Source organism: Amblyomma mixtum, chromosome 4 (genome assembly GCF_055824585.1).
Source record: "Amblyomma mixtum isolate Tamu chromosome 4, ASM5582458v1, whole genome shotgun sequence".
In the NCBI taxonomy this organism is placed as follows: Eukaryota; Metazoa; Arthropoda; class Arachnida; order Ixodida; family Ixodidae; genus Amblyomma; species Amblyomma mixtum.
Window position 1 is genome coordinate 150,455,700 of NC_143015.1, and position 15,584 is coordinate 150,471,283.

Sequence of the window (15,584 nt, forward strand, 5' to 3'; positions counted from 1 at the left end):
GGTCCCGTTTCGTCTTTTTACTACTTGTTTGTTTTTATCTTTCGCTGCGCGTAGAAGGGCAACAACGGCGGCTAGCAGAAGACGTCTTATGCAAGGCCGTGTGACTTCCCGAGCGCGCCTGTGACGCAGCGGGCCTTGTGACTCTTGCCTGATCAGAAAAGAAAAATGTAGAGATATGCTGACTTCCTAGAAGCGCGCGTTTGGTCGATCCGCCACCGCCTGCTCGTAGCGTGCTTCATCCAACTAGCGGACGAGTCAACCACCCCGTGCGTGCGAGCGGCGGAGCTAATTGGAAGTGGTGTAGGCGGCCGACGGCCAGGGACCGACGTACTTTCGTGGGACGGAGCCAAGTCGTGTCTTTTCCCCACCCCGACGCCTCCGGCGGACGCATACATCGAGCAGGTGCGGCATGTAAAAAAGCGTGAAAGACCGATAACTCCTCCTCGCGAGCTATATTTTCTTTCCTCTTGTCGGGCCATCGGATCGACGCTGGCCGCAAAATCGTCGTGACTTCACTCCTTCCGCGTCTTCGCTTCCCTGTACTACGTATACGGCATCTTCGTTTTGTTTATGGCTTTTGAAAGACGCCGTTTCGGACAACCGCTTGCAGGGTCGCGTAGTCTTGCGTTTGTGCGCTCCTTCCAGTTTAGTTTAGTTAGTATGCAACCCGAGGACGATCTTTGGCGTCGCACGCAGGCTTCGTAGGTGGGGGGAATGTCCAAATCGATGTTGGCCGACTGGTTGACGCAAACGGATCCTTCTACGTAAGCAGGAAAACATGACACTTGAGGCGCGCGAAGATTTTGCCGGAAAGCGGCGCGCATGGGTTGCGTTTTCACGATGAAGCGAGCGTACTGGATCCTATTCCCGCGATCGCAGCCCTGTCTCCAGGAAAGTAATTGCAAAAAGAGAAAGGCTCCTTTAGTTCATGGCTACGTTTGACTCATTGCTTTTTTTTGAGGGTGTATGCGCGAGTCGCAAGCAAAGCACGTTTGCCCGCGACGTCGACTCGATGGGCGCGAAGTGGTTCGATCTATCCTGAACTGAATCTTATTCAGCACCAGTGGTTTGCCTTGATGTACTACATGTGACATCCGAACGAAAAAAACTAAAAAAAAAAGCGACATCCCCGTTGTCGCAGCCTCGTACGCAGAATAAACGAAAACGAAACTCCCGAGGTCTTCAGCTGAGCGCTCGGAAGGTTGTTGTATCGTCTGCTGGCTTCGGCGGCGCCGACATACTGCGCTTTGCTGTCGCATCCTGGATCCCCTCCCTCCTCTTTTTTTTTTGTTATCTACCCTTCACCCATTTACGTAGGAGGCTGTTTATCTCGGCATTACCTCAATTAGGAGCTACCGCGCTGTTTCTGTGGGGTATCGGCGGTCACCTAATTGGATTCCGTAGCCAGCGGAGGCGCGCGTCTATGTGCACGAATATAGTAAAGGAACGCCGATACTGTAGGCGGGCTTTGAAGGGTTGATGCGTTAGTCATACAGCACAGAGGAAGTTTCAAGACCCGATGACGTCTGTTTCTTTTTATCTACTTTGCCTTCGGCGCAGGCGCGACGCACAGGCGGTCGCGTCGAAGCAGACGATAAAAAAAGTTGACGTGCCGGGAGGTCGTAATATCACACGCAGTTGTTCCTTTAGCGGCCGTTTATTTGATTTGATTTTGTTTTCCTTTTTTTTTTCTTCGTCGTCGGAGCGGAAGCGCACTCTAGTGCATTTCGCCGTTTGTCGCCTCGTTGTCGATAGCTGTGTGCGCTTTGAAGACCCTGGTGAATTGTCGCACAATCATTTGCCCCCCCCCCCCCCCCCCCCCCTGTCGGTATGTTTGAGTTCGTGGAATGACTTGCGGTATGTGGCAGGCAGCCATCTGTTAAGTTCTGCTCCGCAGGTTTATGGCCATTTACTGTGAAGGCATGTTTAGGCTAGGCTTTGGGTGCGGTGTCAACTATGTTGACGTCCCTGACCCTGTTGCATAGACAGGCGTGTGCCTTTGTAGCTGATAGGGCTGGGCACTTGTTTCACATCCGCTATCTCCTTGAGCATGCTCTTCCGGTCGTTTGGGGTTTGGAGAGCTAAGCTGGCATTGGTGTTCTTTTTGCGCAAGGTTTGCGCTGCCAAGACTGCACTTACCGTTTCATTGGGTAGTTGTGTGCTTTGTTTGATTACGGTGACTTTTTCTTGCTGAAGGAGTTCCTTTAACGTGCTGTATGTTAGTGGTCATTCTTGCGTGACTGACGAATGTGTGTGGTTAAGGTTGGTAGGCGCATCGTTCAAGCTTGAGGCTTTTTGCGTGCAAACTTTTTTGAAACAGCAGTTAACGCTTGATTGTTAAAAAAAAGAAAAGGTCTAATCTAATGCACATTTCCTGCGCATGGATCCTTGCTACATTGTTTGCGCTGTATTCAGCTGTTGACATGCATGCATTGTCATTGCTCTCTGTGTAGCTACTGTACCTCATCCAAACTTGGAGCTGCCGTGGTGGCTCAGTGGTTATGGTGCCCGGCTGCTGACTCGAAAGACTCGGGTTCGACCCCGGCTGCGGCAGTCGCATTTTGATGGAGGCGAAGTGCTAGAGGCCCGTGTACTGTGCGACGTCAGTGCATGTTAAAGAACTCTAGTTGGTTGAAATTATCTGGAACCCACCACTACGGCGTTCCTCGTAGCCTGAGCCGCTTTGGGACGTGAAAGCCCATGAAATCAGTCATCCCAACTTAGTCTTCCAAGACATGTTAAGAGCTCCTGGGTGGCTCGTAAGCTTGTGTGATGGGATGATAAATGCAGGAGGTGCGCTGGTCATGTTTTTTTATAAATGAGTTGTGGTGAGGTCATAGTTAAGCAGCATATTGGGGAACAAAAGCATGGCGAAAGGGCGTTTTTATCTCATTATCCCACCCACTAGTCGCAACTTCCTTTGGCATGCACTGTGAGGTGTCATATGCAACAAGTCTATAGAGAGCCGCATGTGCATGACAGGCAGGTCATGGGCGTCCCTTTAGTATGTGCATACTAGACCATAGTTTAGTCTCGTAGTGTTTTTTTTTTGTTGTCGTTCTCGGAGTGTAGTTCTTATCAGCCGCCTTGTTTTGGCAACTTTGTGCAGGTTGTTTTCTGCCAGGATACCACCGCGCCGTGTGTCGCTGACGCCGCTGCAGCAGTTGCCCCCGTGTCGCACAGTCGTCGTCGCGTGACATGCTGTCCCTGCCGTACAGTTGACGGCGACCCTCACCCCCTTTCTCTTCCGTGACCTCCCCCCACTGTCGGTCAAAATTTTCAAAAGCCAGGCTGCTCGGTGACAGCGTCTTCGCACCACCCAAGCTCAAGCAACCCCCTCTCTGAAGTCCTCCCAAAAATTCCCTAGCTGTGTGTCACTGAGCAAAGTGCCCCTACATACGGCGACCACGGCAGCATCATCTGCTCCAAGACACGGAGGCATCTGCCCAGGGTTCTACCTCACGGTCGGCCACTCTTGAAGAGAAGGTAACACATTGTTTGTGGTTTGGTTCGGTGTCCTGCTTGAGGTGCTCGGCGCTCACATTCGTCCCACATCTTTCTCCTTGTTTAGTGGACAAGAAGAAGGTCATAACCTGCCGTCTCCTTGGGACATAAAAACGCTCGTCACTGTTTGTCATGTGTGCCATATTTTGACTGTCGTCTAAGCTCATCTGATCGCCCGCTTCAAGAACGCCAAGGAAAGTGCGTGCGCCCCCTGCTGGACTTGCCGTCTTCTAGGCCGCTCTGCGAGCTTAAGTGTGCCGAACTGTCCTTCATTTGCCGCCGTCTGCGCTTGAGGCCATCATCGGAAATAAAGCCAGCCGACCAAACGACGTATTGTGCTTAACTGCGGTAAACCACCGTCTTGAAGACTCGTCTGCTAGTGCGCGCTGTTTGCCAGCGCGAGTCGTCTGCTGGACCGTCGTCGTCTGACGGCGGTGTGTGTGCCCGTCATCATCTGCCCAGTGAGCAGCTGTGTTTGACCAGTCCCGTCAGGTCTTCTACTGTGCCTCTTTCGTCCTCATGATGAACGTCCACGGCCTCAGACGCAACGTCAAGAATGTGGTGCGGAATTACTCGGACGCTCAGGTGAAGGTCCGCGAGGCGACCTCCAATGACCCCTGGGGGCCGCCCTCGACCCTGATGGGCGAGATCGCCGACCTCTCGTACAATGTGGTGGCCTTCACCGAGATCATGCAGATGATCTGGAAGCGCCTCAACGACCACGGCAAGAACTGGCGGCATGTCTACAAGGCACTCGTCCTGCTGGAATACCTCATCAAGACTGGCTCTGAAAAGGTAAGGTCTGCATGCATGAACTTGTGGCTAGTTTCCGCTTACTTTCCTCAAAGCTTGGATGTGTATTCAGCAGTGAGGTTTTGTAATCGGGACTGTGTTTCAGTCCTACCAGTCGATAGTCGCCCCACCGTGGTGGCTCAGTGGTTACGGCGCTCGGCTGCTGACCCGAAAGACGCGGGTTCGATCCCGGCCGCAGCGGCTGGATTTCTTGAAGGCGAAATTCCAGAGGCCCGTGTGCTGTGCGATGTCAGTGCACATTAAAGAACCCCAGGTGGTCGAAATTTCCGGAGCCCTCCACTACGGCGTCTCTCATAGCCTCAGTCGCTTTGGGACGTTAAACCCCATTAAACCAAACCAATAAACCAGTTGCTGCTGTTTGCAACAGCAAGGAGGCTTTGATCCACTAAGCCTTGTGGATGCCTGTGGTAATGGGAGGGCCTTCATACAGTTTGTTCATCTGTGGTTGTGATATTCAGGGCTGTGGAATTGCTGACGAAGTACACATCCTGATTGCATGAAAGGTAATGGAGCATGCTGGGGCATTCTAACTGCATAAACATATAACTCAACATGGGAGAAAGGCGAAGCGGTGTTTTTGTGCGTGGTTTTGTATATTGCGCACATCCGGGCACTCAGGAATGCTGGTAATCCACAGGAGTATCGTTTCATATTTTTTTTTTTTGCCACTTGTTACACAGTGACGGAAGCGATTGTGCTATGCATGGCTGGTTGGTGTTGGCTTGTGAAATGCTGTTTACCAAGATCCTCGAATGGAAGCTCTTGTGCTATTGGAGCTTATTACTTCTAAGCTCCGTATTGACTCATCATCAGTCTAGCTACGTCCACTGCTGAACGAAGGCCTCTGTCACATCCCTCTAATTAAATTAACCCTGTCTTGTGCCAGCTGCGGCCTCCGTATTCTAGCAAACTTCCCAATCTTGTCTACCCGACTCTTGTTGTGTCCTCCTACATTTGCCTCTCTTTGGAATCCACTGCACTACACTAAGTGACCATTAGTTTGCTTTACATGCCCTCTGCCTATGCCCATTTACTCTTGATGATGTTGGCCGGGATATCATTAATTCCTGTTTGCCAACCTACTCTGCTCCCTTCCAGTCTCTTAACTTGCAGTGGTCCCTATTTCTGTGTTGGTTTTGTGGCACGAAGGTTGCAAATGTGAATGTGATATTTACCCGATACTTGTGATACTTGTGATTTACCCGCTTTGCCCGATATTTGTGAAGGCGGGAGTTTCAGCTGAGAAACGTCCTCTGCTTTGGCAGTAAGCGAAGTCCCCTTTAGCGCACAAAAGTGGGTCATGGCTCTTCACCTAAACAGCTGGTGTTCCGCAACTCGAATAAAATGAACAGAAAAGAAAAAGGTCCACATATTAGGGTTCTCCGAGAAAGAAAGGCATCATCATAATTGCAGTATAGTTATAACTCTCAATGGGAACAATTTTTTTTCTTGGTTTCAGTGATAGGGGTAGGATTTGTTGGAGGTAATCTACGGTTCCCTGAAACTGGAAAAACTATTTAAAAATTCGTTTTTGCTCTGCTTTATTCTCCTCAGCTGATTTGTTCCAGTTGATCACTGATGGTACATGCTAGTTATTTCAATGTCACATTTAAATTGACAACAGTTAACAGCCATGGTCATCCTGGTGTCGACAGGTGTTAAGTACAGGTGCTTGTTGCTGCTGTCGAGTTTATTTTGCAGTGGGTACAGATGGGCCAATGAACAGTTTGTTGCTTCTGAACACTTCCTGTCTGCCTCCCCCCCCCCTTCCCTCCACAACAGTATGAATGTTCAGAGCTTGAATTACCACAAGCCAGTTTTACTGCATTGTACATACTGTGCGCCGGGACAAAGCTTGGGCTGGAAGCTGTTATAGGGTTATCTTCACTAGCCTGTGTGACTGGGCAGAGATAGGCACCTTGAGAATATCCTGAAGCCATAAACATATATGTTCTATGTGAATACGTTGGCATTATCGTTACCATAAAAACTTGCAATGCCTACAAGGAGCAAGAACTCGAAGGGTCCTTAAAAGTGCACTGAAGAGGAATCTGAACTCTTGTTTTTACCGCCGGAACTCGATCTACACGTTCCGAGCGTTCTTGGAAACTGCCAGTTATGGCCCTGTGCGGCCGATTTCCCTAATTTAAATCAGATTAACGTCGGGCTCCCACCTTTTTTTTTTCAATTCCCTGCAAACGGTGGGAGGAGTCGACCAACCTTTCACCCAGTCCCGTGGCAGCTTGCCGCTCTGCCATCGGCGGAGTGATACGTAGTGATCGGCGGAAGCAAAGAGTCCACGCGTATTTTTGTTTTTGTGAGCCTAATTTGCAGCTATGTAGTCTCTTGACTAGACCTGTTTATTCACGGAAACCTAGAAGAAACAAAAGTGAAAGCAAGGTCGCCATGTGACTGCCTAAACGGCACTCCGTGCGTTGGTCGACTCCTCCCACCGTATGCGGGGAATTAAAAAAAAAAAAGGTGGGAGCCAGACATTAATCTGATTTAATTAGGGAAATCGGCCACACAGGGCAATAAATAGAAGTTTTTAAGAATTCTGGGAATGTGTAGGTCGAGTTCCTGTGGCAAAAAGACCAGTTCAGATTCCTCTTGGTCGAATGTTTGAGGGGAATCCCCCAAGGTGGAGTAGATTTGTAATAAGAGAGTAATTACTCATTGACATCCACCCGAGCGCATCAGATTCCTCTTCAGTGCACCTTTAACGAGGTTTTCACTCTGGCAGGCCGTCGAGAACCTTTCATGATTTTACCTTATCAAGAAACACAACAAAAATTTTCTGTTGTCCGAAGAGATTTTCCTGTAGTATTCTGGGATCTAATGACAAAAGTTTTTGTAGGTCCAGCAGGATTTTCTGTAGTATTAAGCTGTCTCCTGTCGCAACAACAGACAACTTCTCAATACTACAGAAAAATCTGTCTTAAGGCCCGTTCACACTTGTGCAAAAATCCGGCGAGCGAAGCGGATTCGGCCGCTTTTGATGCCGAGCGACGCGGAAAGCGGCGCGGCGAGGGCGATCGGGCTGGACCCATTTCCGCCGCGCGGCGACAAACACGGCGGCGCCCTCCGAAGCCGGACCCCTCGCTTCGGACTGAATTCTCGTTGTTGCTGCCTTTTTCAGTCCGTTCTCTGGTCAGAAATGCGGCACACGTCTTTCGCTTCCTCTCACCTCGCCTCCACGGAAACGCAAAAGTGATAAATTTGCTTTCTTTTTTTATTCAGAGTGACGATTCCGCAGCTTCTAGGCTTAACAGCAGAGTTAATTTGTTGACAGTGATGGTTCCCGCCCTGGCGACCAGATGGCGCCACCACACGCTCAGTTTATTTTTGCGTCTCTGCAAGCATACGCTGAACTAAAAGTGAGAATGTGCGTGCATTTAACGTACGTAAGCATGCGTACGCTTATGGTACGTAGACAGCGTAAATTTATGCTCTTTTCTCACTATATCTGTGTATGCCGCTAGCAGCGACGTGGTGTGGAAAAGCGAGAAACAGCAGCGGTGCGGCGGACCCGCCTCGCCCGCGCGTGAACAAGTGAGAACAGATCTTTGTTTTTGCGGCGAGCGAATCCGCTTCGCTCGCCGCATTTTTGGGCAAGTGTGAACTAGCCTTTAACGATAGGACAACAGAAATTTCTGTTGTATTTTGGGACCGGCTCCGTCGTATTTTTTTTGACTGGGTATTGTTTTTTTACCATAAACTGCCTACCCCTCGTATAATGTCTCGGACTGAGATCTTTGGGGAAGTAAATAAGTAAATAAAATAAAAATGCGCATGCTCATTATCATCTAGGCGAAATTTTTACGGCAGCACACACTGCTGGGCAGACACAAAATTCATACCAAGGTCTGCGCAAGCTCTCTAGTTCCGATTTAGACCTTTTTTGCTTGTAACTGTTGGTGTCAGGGGTTTACTTTGACATCACTCTTGTAGCTTTTGCCATTGGTTGGAAGCAGTTTTACTCATAGAGTTTCTTACTATTACCTAGAGGGAAAGCTGGCGGCGCTGCACTTCAGCCACCATGGACGCCCAAAGCATCATGGGCCGGTGAGCTACTTGTTGCGCGACAGTCGTAGTTTTTCGGGAACACGGAGTGGCACTACTGAGATGTTTCATTCTGAAAACGCTGTTCGTGTGTGCGCAGACGACTTTCGCGCGAACGCAGTGTGCAAAAAACATAGTAGTGAAAACGCGACGACACACGACGCCAATAAAAGGTTTCACTTTTCCGAAATGCTATTAAAAAACTTCTTAAAGTATCTAAGTAACAACATTTTTTTTTGAAAACATATTTACTTTTAAAAATGCGTTTGTTAATTACGAAATATTAGTTGTATAGTGTTCATTACTAGGCCAATAGGAGAGCGAGTCGTCTCTTATTTTGGGCAAACTTTGCTCTTAAATGCTTTTCTGCTCGTTTGTTGCAATCATTAGACAAGATATTGAATATTAGGACGTTTGTAGTTATCAAACAGCTTTATTTTTGCATTATTTTTTGGCCAAAAGTTGCAGTTCCACAACAAGTAGCTCACCGCCCCATGATGCTTTGAGCGGCTGAAGTGGTCTCGAGGGGTCTCCATGCAAACTCCCATAGACGGGCCGCCAGGTTTCCCTCTAGGTAATAGTAAGAAACTCTATGGTTTACTGGGGTCTAGAAGTAGTAGCAGATATGGAGTGCACAAAAAATGGTGCAACTGGGAGTGAGGACTTGCCACATAACAAGCAAAAAAAAAAAAGAAGAAAGGACTTTGGTTGGGAAGAGGAGCTCGAATGTCCCCTGGGAGATACGTGCTGTTCGGGGGCCCAGTTGGTCTGACATTGCTTTCGTAAGTACAAGGGTGACACGTGGTAGGGTTGTTGTCCTTGGCCTTCCTGTTGTCTTGTCACTTCGTGCTGTTATGAAAGCCCGCGGGGGTCCTCCTGAGGCTTTCTACTAGGCAGGGTGAAGACAGAAGAGTAAAGGGAGGGTGCGGCAGTGAACAGGGGCCCCTGTGGAAGAGCTTTAGATGCGTGGAAACCTGCCGTCGCTTGACATTTCAGTCAATTCTTGCACGGGGATGATCCCAGCACTGTACCTTGGATCTACTAGTGTGCAAGCTGCATTTCATCAAACTCTAATTAGTGCGCCTTACAGCTGCCAGAGTATGAAAGAAGCCAACAGCCACAGACACCAAGGGGCACAGGGGATATTTAATCGATTTATTTATTTTGTGGTGTTGATCAATTTAGAATATTAGTGAATATGTTATCGCTTAAAGCTAATTGATTAGAAAAGCAGAAGAAAAAACAACCACTGCCGCCGGTGGGACCCAACCCACGACCTCCGAATTACGCGTCCGGTGCTCTACCTCTGAGCTACGGCGACGGCTGTCAAACCTTCTGCTTTCGGGGGTATTTATGTTTACAAGTAACCTAACCTTGAGAGTGTTCATCAGCGCCATACACGTTCATAAGTGTCGGATCCCACCGGCAGCAGTGGTTTTTTCTTCTGCTTTTCTAATCAATTAGCTTTAAGCGATAACATATTCAGTGATATTCTAAATTGATCAACACCACAAAATAAATAAATCAATTAAATATCCCCTGTGCCCCTTGGTGTCTGTGGCTGTTGGCTTCTTTCATGTTTATAACGAGCCCCTCATTCCCCTTCCCTTGTTTGCTTAGCTGCCAGAGTAGGTAGCTGTGTATTTATTTGCATCTCAAATGCGCCATTCTAGAGTGTTCATAAAGTGTGGGGCATCACAGTAGATAGATGAATATTTTGGCAGTATCAATACATTGTGTGTATCGGTATTAGGTATTGCTTGAAAAAAAATGCAAATTTTGGAGTATCGCAATCGAAAATACATTTTTAGTGTATCGTGCATTTCAGCGATACTCGATTAAAAAAGAACTGCGCCGCAGATTTTTAGGCTGCTGTGAGCCAGAACTGGGCTGTCACTGCGTGCTCGGGCGGCAGCACAGTGAAAAAAAGTGAAGAATTGGGAAGAGGCGTTGCCAGTGCCGTTAGCGTGGTTAGTCCTCCTTCTCGTGTTTGTTGTTCGGCAGATAGATGACATATATGTTGCGCTTTTGCACACTCGGTGACAGAAGGCATGAAGAGACAGGCTCATTTTAAAGGTGCACTGAAGAGGAATCTGAATTTGTCTTTTTGCCGCGGGAACTCGATCTGCACGTTCCGAGCTTTCTTAGAAACTGCGATTTACTGCCCTGTGTGGACGATTTCCTCAATTAAATCGAATTAACGTCCGGCTCCCGCCTTTTTTTTTTTAATTCTGCCTCGTACGGTGGGCGGAGTCGACCAACGCGTGGTGCGCCTTTCACCCAGTCCCGTGGCGGCTTGCCGCTCTGCCATCGGCGGAGTAATACGTAGTAGCAAATAGTCCGCGCATATTTTTATTTCTTCGGGATTATTTTGCAGCTATATTATCTGTGAATGAAATTATTTATTCACAGAAACCTAAAAAACAAAATAAAGCGAAAGCAAAGCCTCCACGGGACTGGGTGAAAGGCGCTCCACGCGTTGGTCGACTCCGCCCACCGTACGAGGCAGAATAAAAAAAAAAAAAGGCGGGAGCCGGACGTTAAGTCGTTTTAATTGGGGAAATCGGCCACACAGGGCAATAAGTCACTGTTTCTAAGAATGCTAGGAACGTGTGGATTGAGTTCCCGCGGCAAAAAGACATGTTCAGAATCCTCTTCAGTGCACCTTTAAGTAGCAACAACACCCCCTCACTACTATTTAAAGTTGCAGTGATTGCCAACGGAAACGGAAGGTATTCGCCACCATGCTCGCAAGCTTAGGGAGCGTTTGTTGTTTGCTCTGTCAACATGATGGAAGGTCAATGAGGTCATCAGTGCAGGCAGTGTCAAATTTATCAGCTGACCCATACCTATCGTTTGAAGGAGCAGTGCTACAAGAGAGAGAGAGAGAAACTTTCTTTTTTTTCGCTCATGTCCGAGCCTTAAAGGGACTATGAAATAAATTTATTGAGATTACGTAAAGATAGGCAATCCATCACTCGTCACCCCAGCGCAAGAATTTTTGAGCTAGCATCAATAACAACGAAGTTATAGAGATTAAAAATCACGCTCCTCATCTCCCCCCTCAACTCGTACGCGCGGGGCACCATAAAAAAATGAAGAAAACAGCTCCGGGACTGGGCTCCGCCCATGAATACGTCATTCGCTGACGTTCGGTTTACGACTTCCGGTTGTCGCACTCCGTTCGTCGGCAGCGTCTCTCCGGTCTCTGCGCTTTCTTGGCTCCCGAACTCGCGACAGAAAGAGGCGGCAGAGGTAAATTGAAACCATACGCACGAAGGCAATGCCTAGCTGGCTCGCGCTTGCCCGAGGGGGTCACGCGGCGGCTTGAGCAGACGATTTTCACCGCTACCGGAAGTGTGCCCGTGACGTCGTAGCTGCCGCGGCTCGAGCGAATGACAGCGTGTGGTGGCCTACCGACGTCATGGGACTAGTGACGTCTGTTTTCCCGATTTTGGTTCCAAAATGGCTCCCTACGAAGACACCAAACGGCCCGTGAATTTTAAAAAACACGATTTTTAAAAATTCATAATAAATTGCCGGCTCAGTTCCGAAGACTCATACTTGGTGTCAATGCTTCTGAGCATCACTTCTAACATTTACAAGCGGCTTTTAATTCTTTGCATGGTCCCTTTAAAGGGAAACTGCATGGGTTTTAGAAATCGAGCTTGAAAGGATCGAATGAGGGAAATTTGCAGGTAAAGCATGCGATGTCTTTTTGGGCTAGCATTTGAATTAGTGACATAATTGCCAATTAAAATTGCGGCGCCCTTCAAGCTTCTCCACAGAGCGCAATGCCAAGTGGGGGAGGGGTTGCACGGTGATGTCATCGAAGGTGCCGGTACATTTCTGACGCATAAACGCCTGCTTTGAAGGGGAAAAAAAAAGATGCCACCAAAGGAAATTCCTGCTGAGTGTTGTTTGGCAGCGTTCAACGAGGCACGGCAGGCTGTGGCAGACGGCGGCGCCAATTTGAAATTATGCCTTCCGCGACGTCACACTGTTCTTCCCTGCACTCTTCCGATGCACTGAGGAGAAGCACAGAATTCAGTCGTCAGTTATGTCACCATTTTAAATGCTAGTGCTAAAGCACTTGGCATGCTTTACCTACAGCCTATATAGATTTGAGTCCTTGAATATCGTGAAATTCTCAAAAAGTGGTGCAGTTGCCCTTTAACGCTACAAGCTGGGATACTACAAGCAAGAGGTGTTCGAGAAACTTGAGTTTCTTCACTATGCCTTGAGGAACCTTGACACAACGTGGCTGTGCTTCGCTCTTATCCATTGATAAAAAGCACCTTCATAAAGTACAGCACAGCAATGTGCTTGTGTGGCTCATCCAACTCATTGGATGTAGCACAAGGCGTTGCTGTTTGGTTTTTGACTTTTCTGCTTCTGCTGCTTTCCTGCAGCTTCTCCCGAATAAGAGTTTTGCGAAGGTGGATGTGAGAGTTGTGCAGTTCAGAGCAGCTGCCTGTGTCTGTGCAGCGGAGGCCATGCGCTCATGACCAGGGTTCTTGTTTTGTTGAGTTGACTTGCTGGCAGCTGGGAAAGCGGTTGGCTTAAACCTCCTCTACACGGCTGCAAAGCAGTGCCGTTGCTTGAAGTTAACCAGAGAATACGTCCCTGTGCTGGACCGTGTTAGCAGGACTTCCATGGTTTAATGTATTCTGTAAGCTGAAAGGAAAAAAGAATTTTTTTTTTGGTAAGAGCTGCTCCTCTCAGTAAGGATTAGCAAGTGTTCACTAATGGCTGGTTGATCAGAAGCATGGCACCATTTTGGGAGCATTCTATCAAGTGCTGTAGAAACTGTGAAATGTGTTTCAGATGCATTTTTTGGTACCATTGAAGGGTTTCTGAGGTAAGGTGGACGTAGGTGAGCATCTGAGAGGTCATGTGGCAATTTTAGAATGGATTATTAGTTTGAAGTAGTGGAACTCCAAGTGATACAAAAAATTGGGAACTCAAGCACAGTGGGCCTCAAAGCCTGGCTGTCATTTTGGCGTACTAGTATCTATAATGTCGCCTGCTCTCTTGCGTTAGTCTTAGAACATAAACTGCGCGAGAGCTGGCCCATTGCACCACACTGTATCAGTCATGTTAGGAGAAGGTAATTGACGCCAACCAAGTAAAATACAGGAAAAACACGATGTTTCGGGACCGGCTCGGTCCCTTCTTCACGGTGTGACTACGGGCGAGCGCAGCTTGGCTTTTTAAGCCCCTGCGTGGAGGACCTCCGGGTCAATGGCCGCAGCCCATGGACGTAGGATGAGGCGAGTGTCCCCAGGGAACGATTAACATTCTCTCGTGTTTGCTGAATGTGCCACGCAGTCTTGCAATAGTTTAGTATCAAACTTCATATGAAAGTAGTGAAGTAGCCTGTAAAACATTTGGTAGCCCATTAAGGGCTGCAGTAGTGCAGATCGTAACGCGACATGGAGCAGCACTTAGCTTACGGTGTGCCATGGTCATCACTTCAAATGAATGTACTGAGTAACCTGAAAGCAAAAGAAAGCATGCAGAAATTTCAGCATTACCATGGCGCAGAACTTTAGTGTGTTTTCATGGTTGATGTACGCTCCGGTTCTCCCACTGATTTCGTTGATGGTGGGCCTAGTTTCTGTGTGACTGACGCACATGTTTGTGCTCCTCCAGGTCGGCCAGCAGTGCAAGGAGAACATCTTTGCGATCCAGACGCTGAAGGACTTCCAGCACACGGAGGACAACAAGGACCAGGGGGTGAACGTGCGCGAAAAGTCCAAGCAGCTGGTGGCGCTGCTCAAGGACGACGAGCGGCTGCGTGCCGAGCGCACCCGCGCCCTCAAGGCCAAGGAGCGCTTCGCCCAGGCCACCGCCCGCACGGGCTCCGAGGCCCTGTCCAGGGTGTGTAGACCCCTTTCTAGACGTCTTCTAGACATCCAAATCACCTCTGCAGATAAAGAATGATGAAGGCACCTTGATCACTTTTTTTGCATTTCAGTATGGCAGCACCAGTCGGCGAGATTCGTACAACTCTGACGCGACGTCACCCAGAGGTAAGGACACCTCTCTTTGGGAGCGCTGTGCACTGAACTCTCGAGAAGTACTTGACGCATGTGCAACCTAAACTGGAGAAGAATTCTACAGTTGAGGTTGGGAAGACTTTGCAGCAGCCACCATCATTCCTTACCAGCCCCACCACTGTCGTCGTCATATTATAATCAGACTAGTAAAGGCGACTGCAAGACAGGCACCTCTTTCAGAAGTCTCCAGTTAACATTGCGCTAGCCGGAACCACATTATACCAGCAAGAAAGCCGCCGCAATAGCTTAGTGGTTATGTGTGCTGTGCTGGTGACCCGAAAGACGCGGATTCGATCCCGGCCACGGCGGTTGCATTTCGATGAAGGCAGAGTGCTAGAGGCCCATGTACTTTGCGATGTCACAGTGCACGTTAAAGAATCCCAGGTGGTTGAAATTATCTGGAGACGTCCACTGCGACGTCCCTCATAGCCTGAGTCGCTTTGGGACGTTAAACTGCACAAAACCGTAAAGCCAAATTATACCAGCAGCTTGCTTACCTCATCACTCCATGTTCGTCTCTGCCACTCTGAGGACCTATAATGCACAAAATAGGTAATCAGAAGTCTTTTAGAGGGAATACATGCACTCCATTGAGAATGGGTACCTAGTCGAGGTTAGAGAAGCAGAAAAGAAGTAAGAAAAAGGTTAAACATTGAAGCGTTTGCATAGTGGGCCACTGTGAGTACCAGGGACGATGTCTTTGCATTGAAGCTGCTGGTGGGCACCTTACTTTGTACTTGGCTTGGCTCAGAAGTGGGGCAACCGCGGACTGGTGGCTGCGTTGGTGCGTCTCTGCAGGCGAGGGTGATGGAGCAAGTGGCCTCTCCTCGGAGCTGGAGTGTGCCCGTCCACAGACGGCGGGAGAGGAGGAGCTCCAGCTCCAGCTGGCCCTGGCCATGAGCAAGGAGGAGGCCGAGCAAGAGGAGCGGCTCCGCAAACACGACGACCTCCGACTCCAGATGGCGCTCAACGAGTCGCAGCAGACGTGAGTATACCACTGTTTCTCGCCGACGCCCTTGGTTAACTCCGTGGTTTTTTCTCAGCGTGGGCACCTGACCCAGTGCCAGACTTGTTAGCTGATTATCACTTGAGACCCAGTGTTGCTAATCGGTGATAGCTAATAGCTGTAGAAGAACTGCAGAT

The 15,584-nt window shown here is 48.8% G+C and overlaps 1 protein-coding gene across 5 annotated transcripts in view; it reads left to right on the top strand.

Annotated features, from left to right (window-relative positions):
* lqf (epsin homolog lqf) overlaps window positions 1–15,584 on the top strand; it is a 37,643-nt gene that overhangs the window by 520 nt on the left and 21,539 nt on the right. For 4 of the 5 annotated variants that reach the window (XM_089588323.1, XM_089588319.1, XM_089588321.1 and 1 more), the window contains exons 2-6: window positions 3,110–3,486; window positions 3,572–4,299; window positions 14,035–14,262; window positions 14,360–14,414; window positions 15,240–15,426. In XM_089588323.1, coding sequence (XP_089444449.1) covers window positions 4,024–4,299; window positions 14,035–14,262; window positions 14,360–14,414; window positions 15,240–15,426 — 746 coding nt within the window. In that variant the 5' untranslated portion in view covers window positions 3,110–3,486; window positions 3,572–4,023. Of the gene's footprint in view, window positions 1–110; window positions 403–3,109; window positions 3,487–3,571; window positions 4,300–14,034; window positions 14,263–14,359; window positions 14,415–15,239; window positions 15,427–15,584 lie in introns of those variants that run through there. The other variant, XM_089588320.1, reaches the window with a different exon arrangement.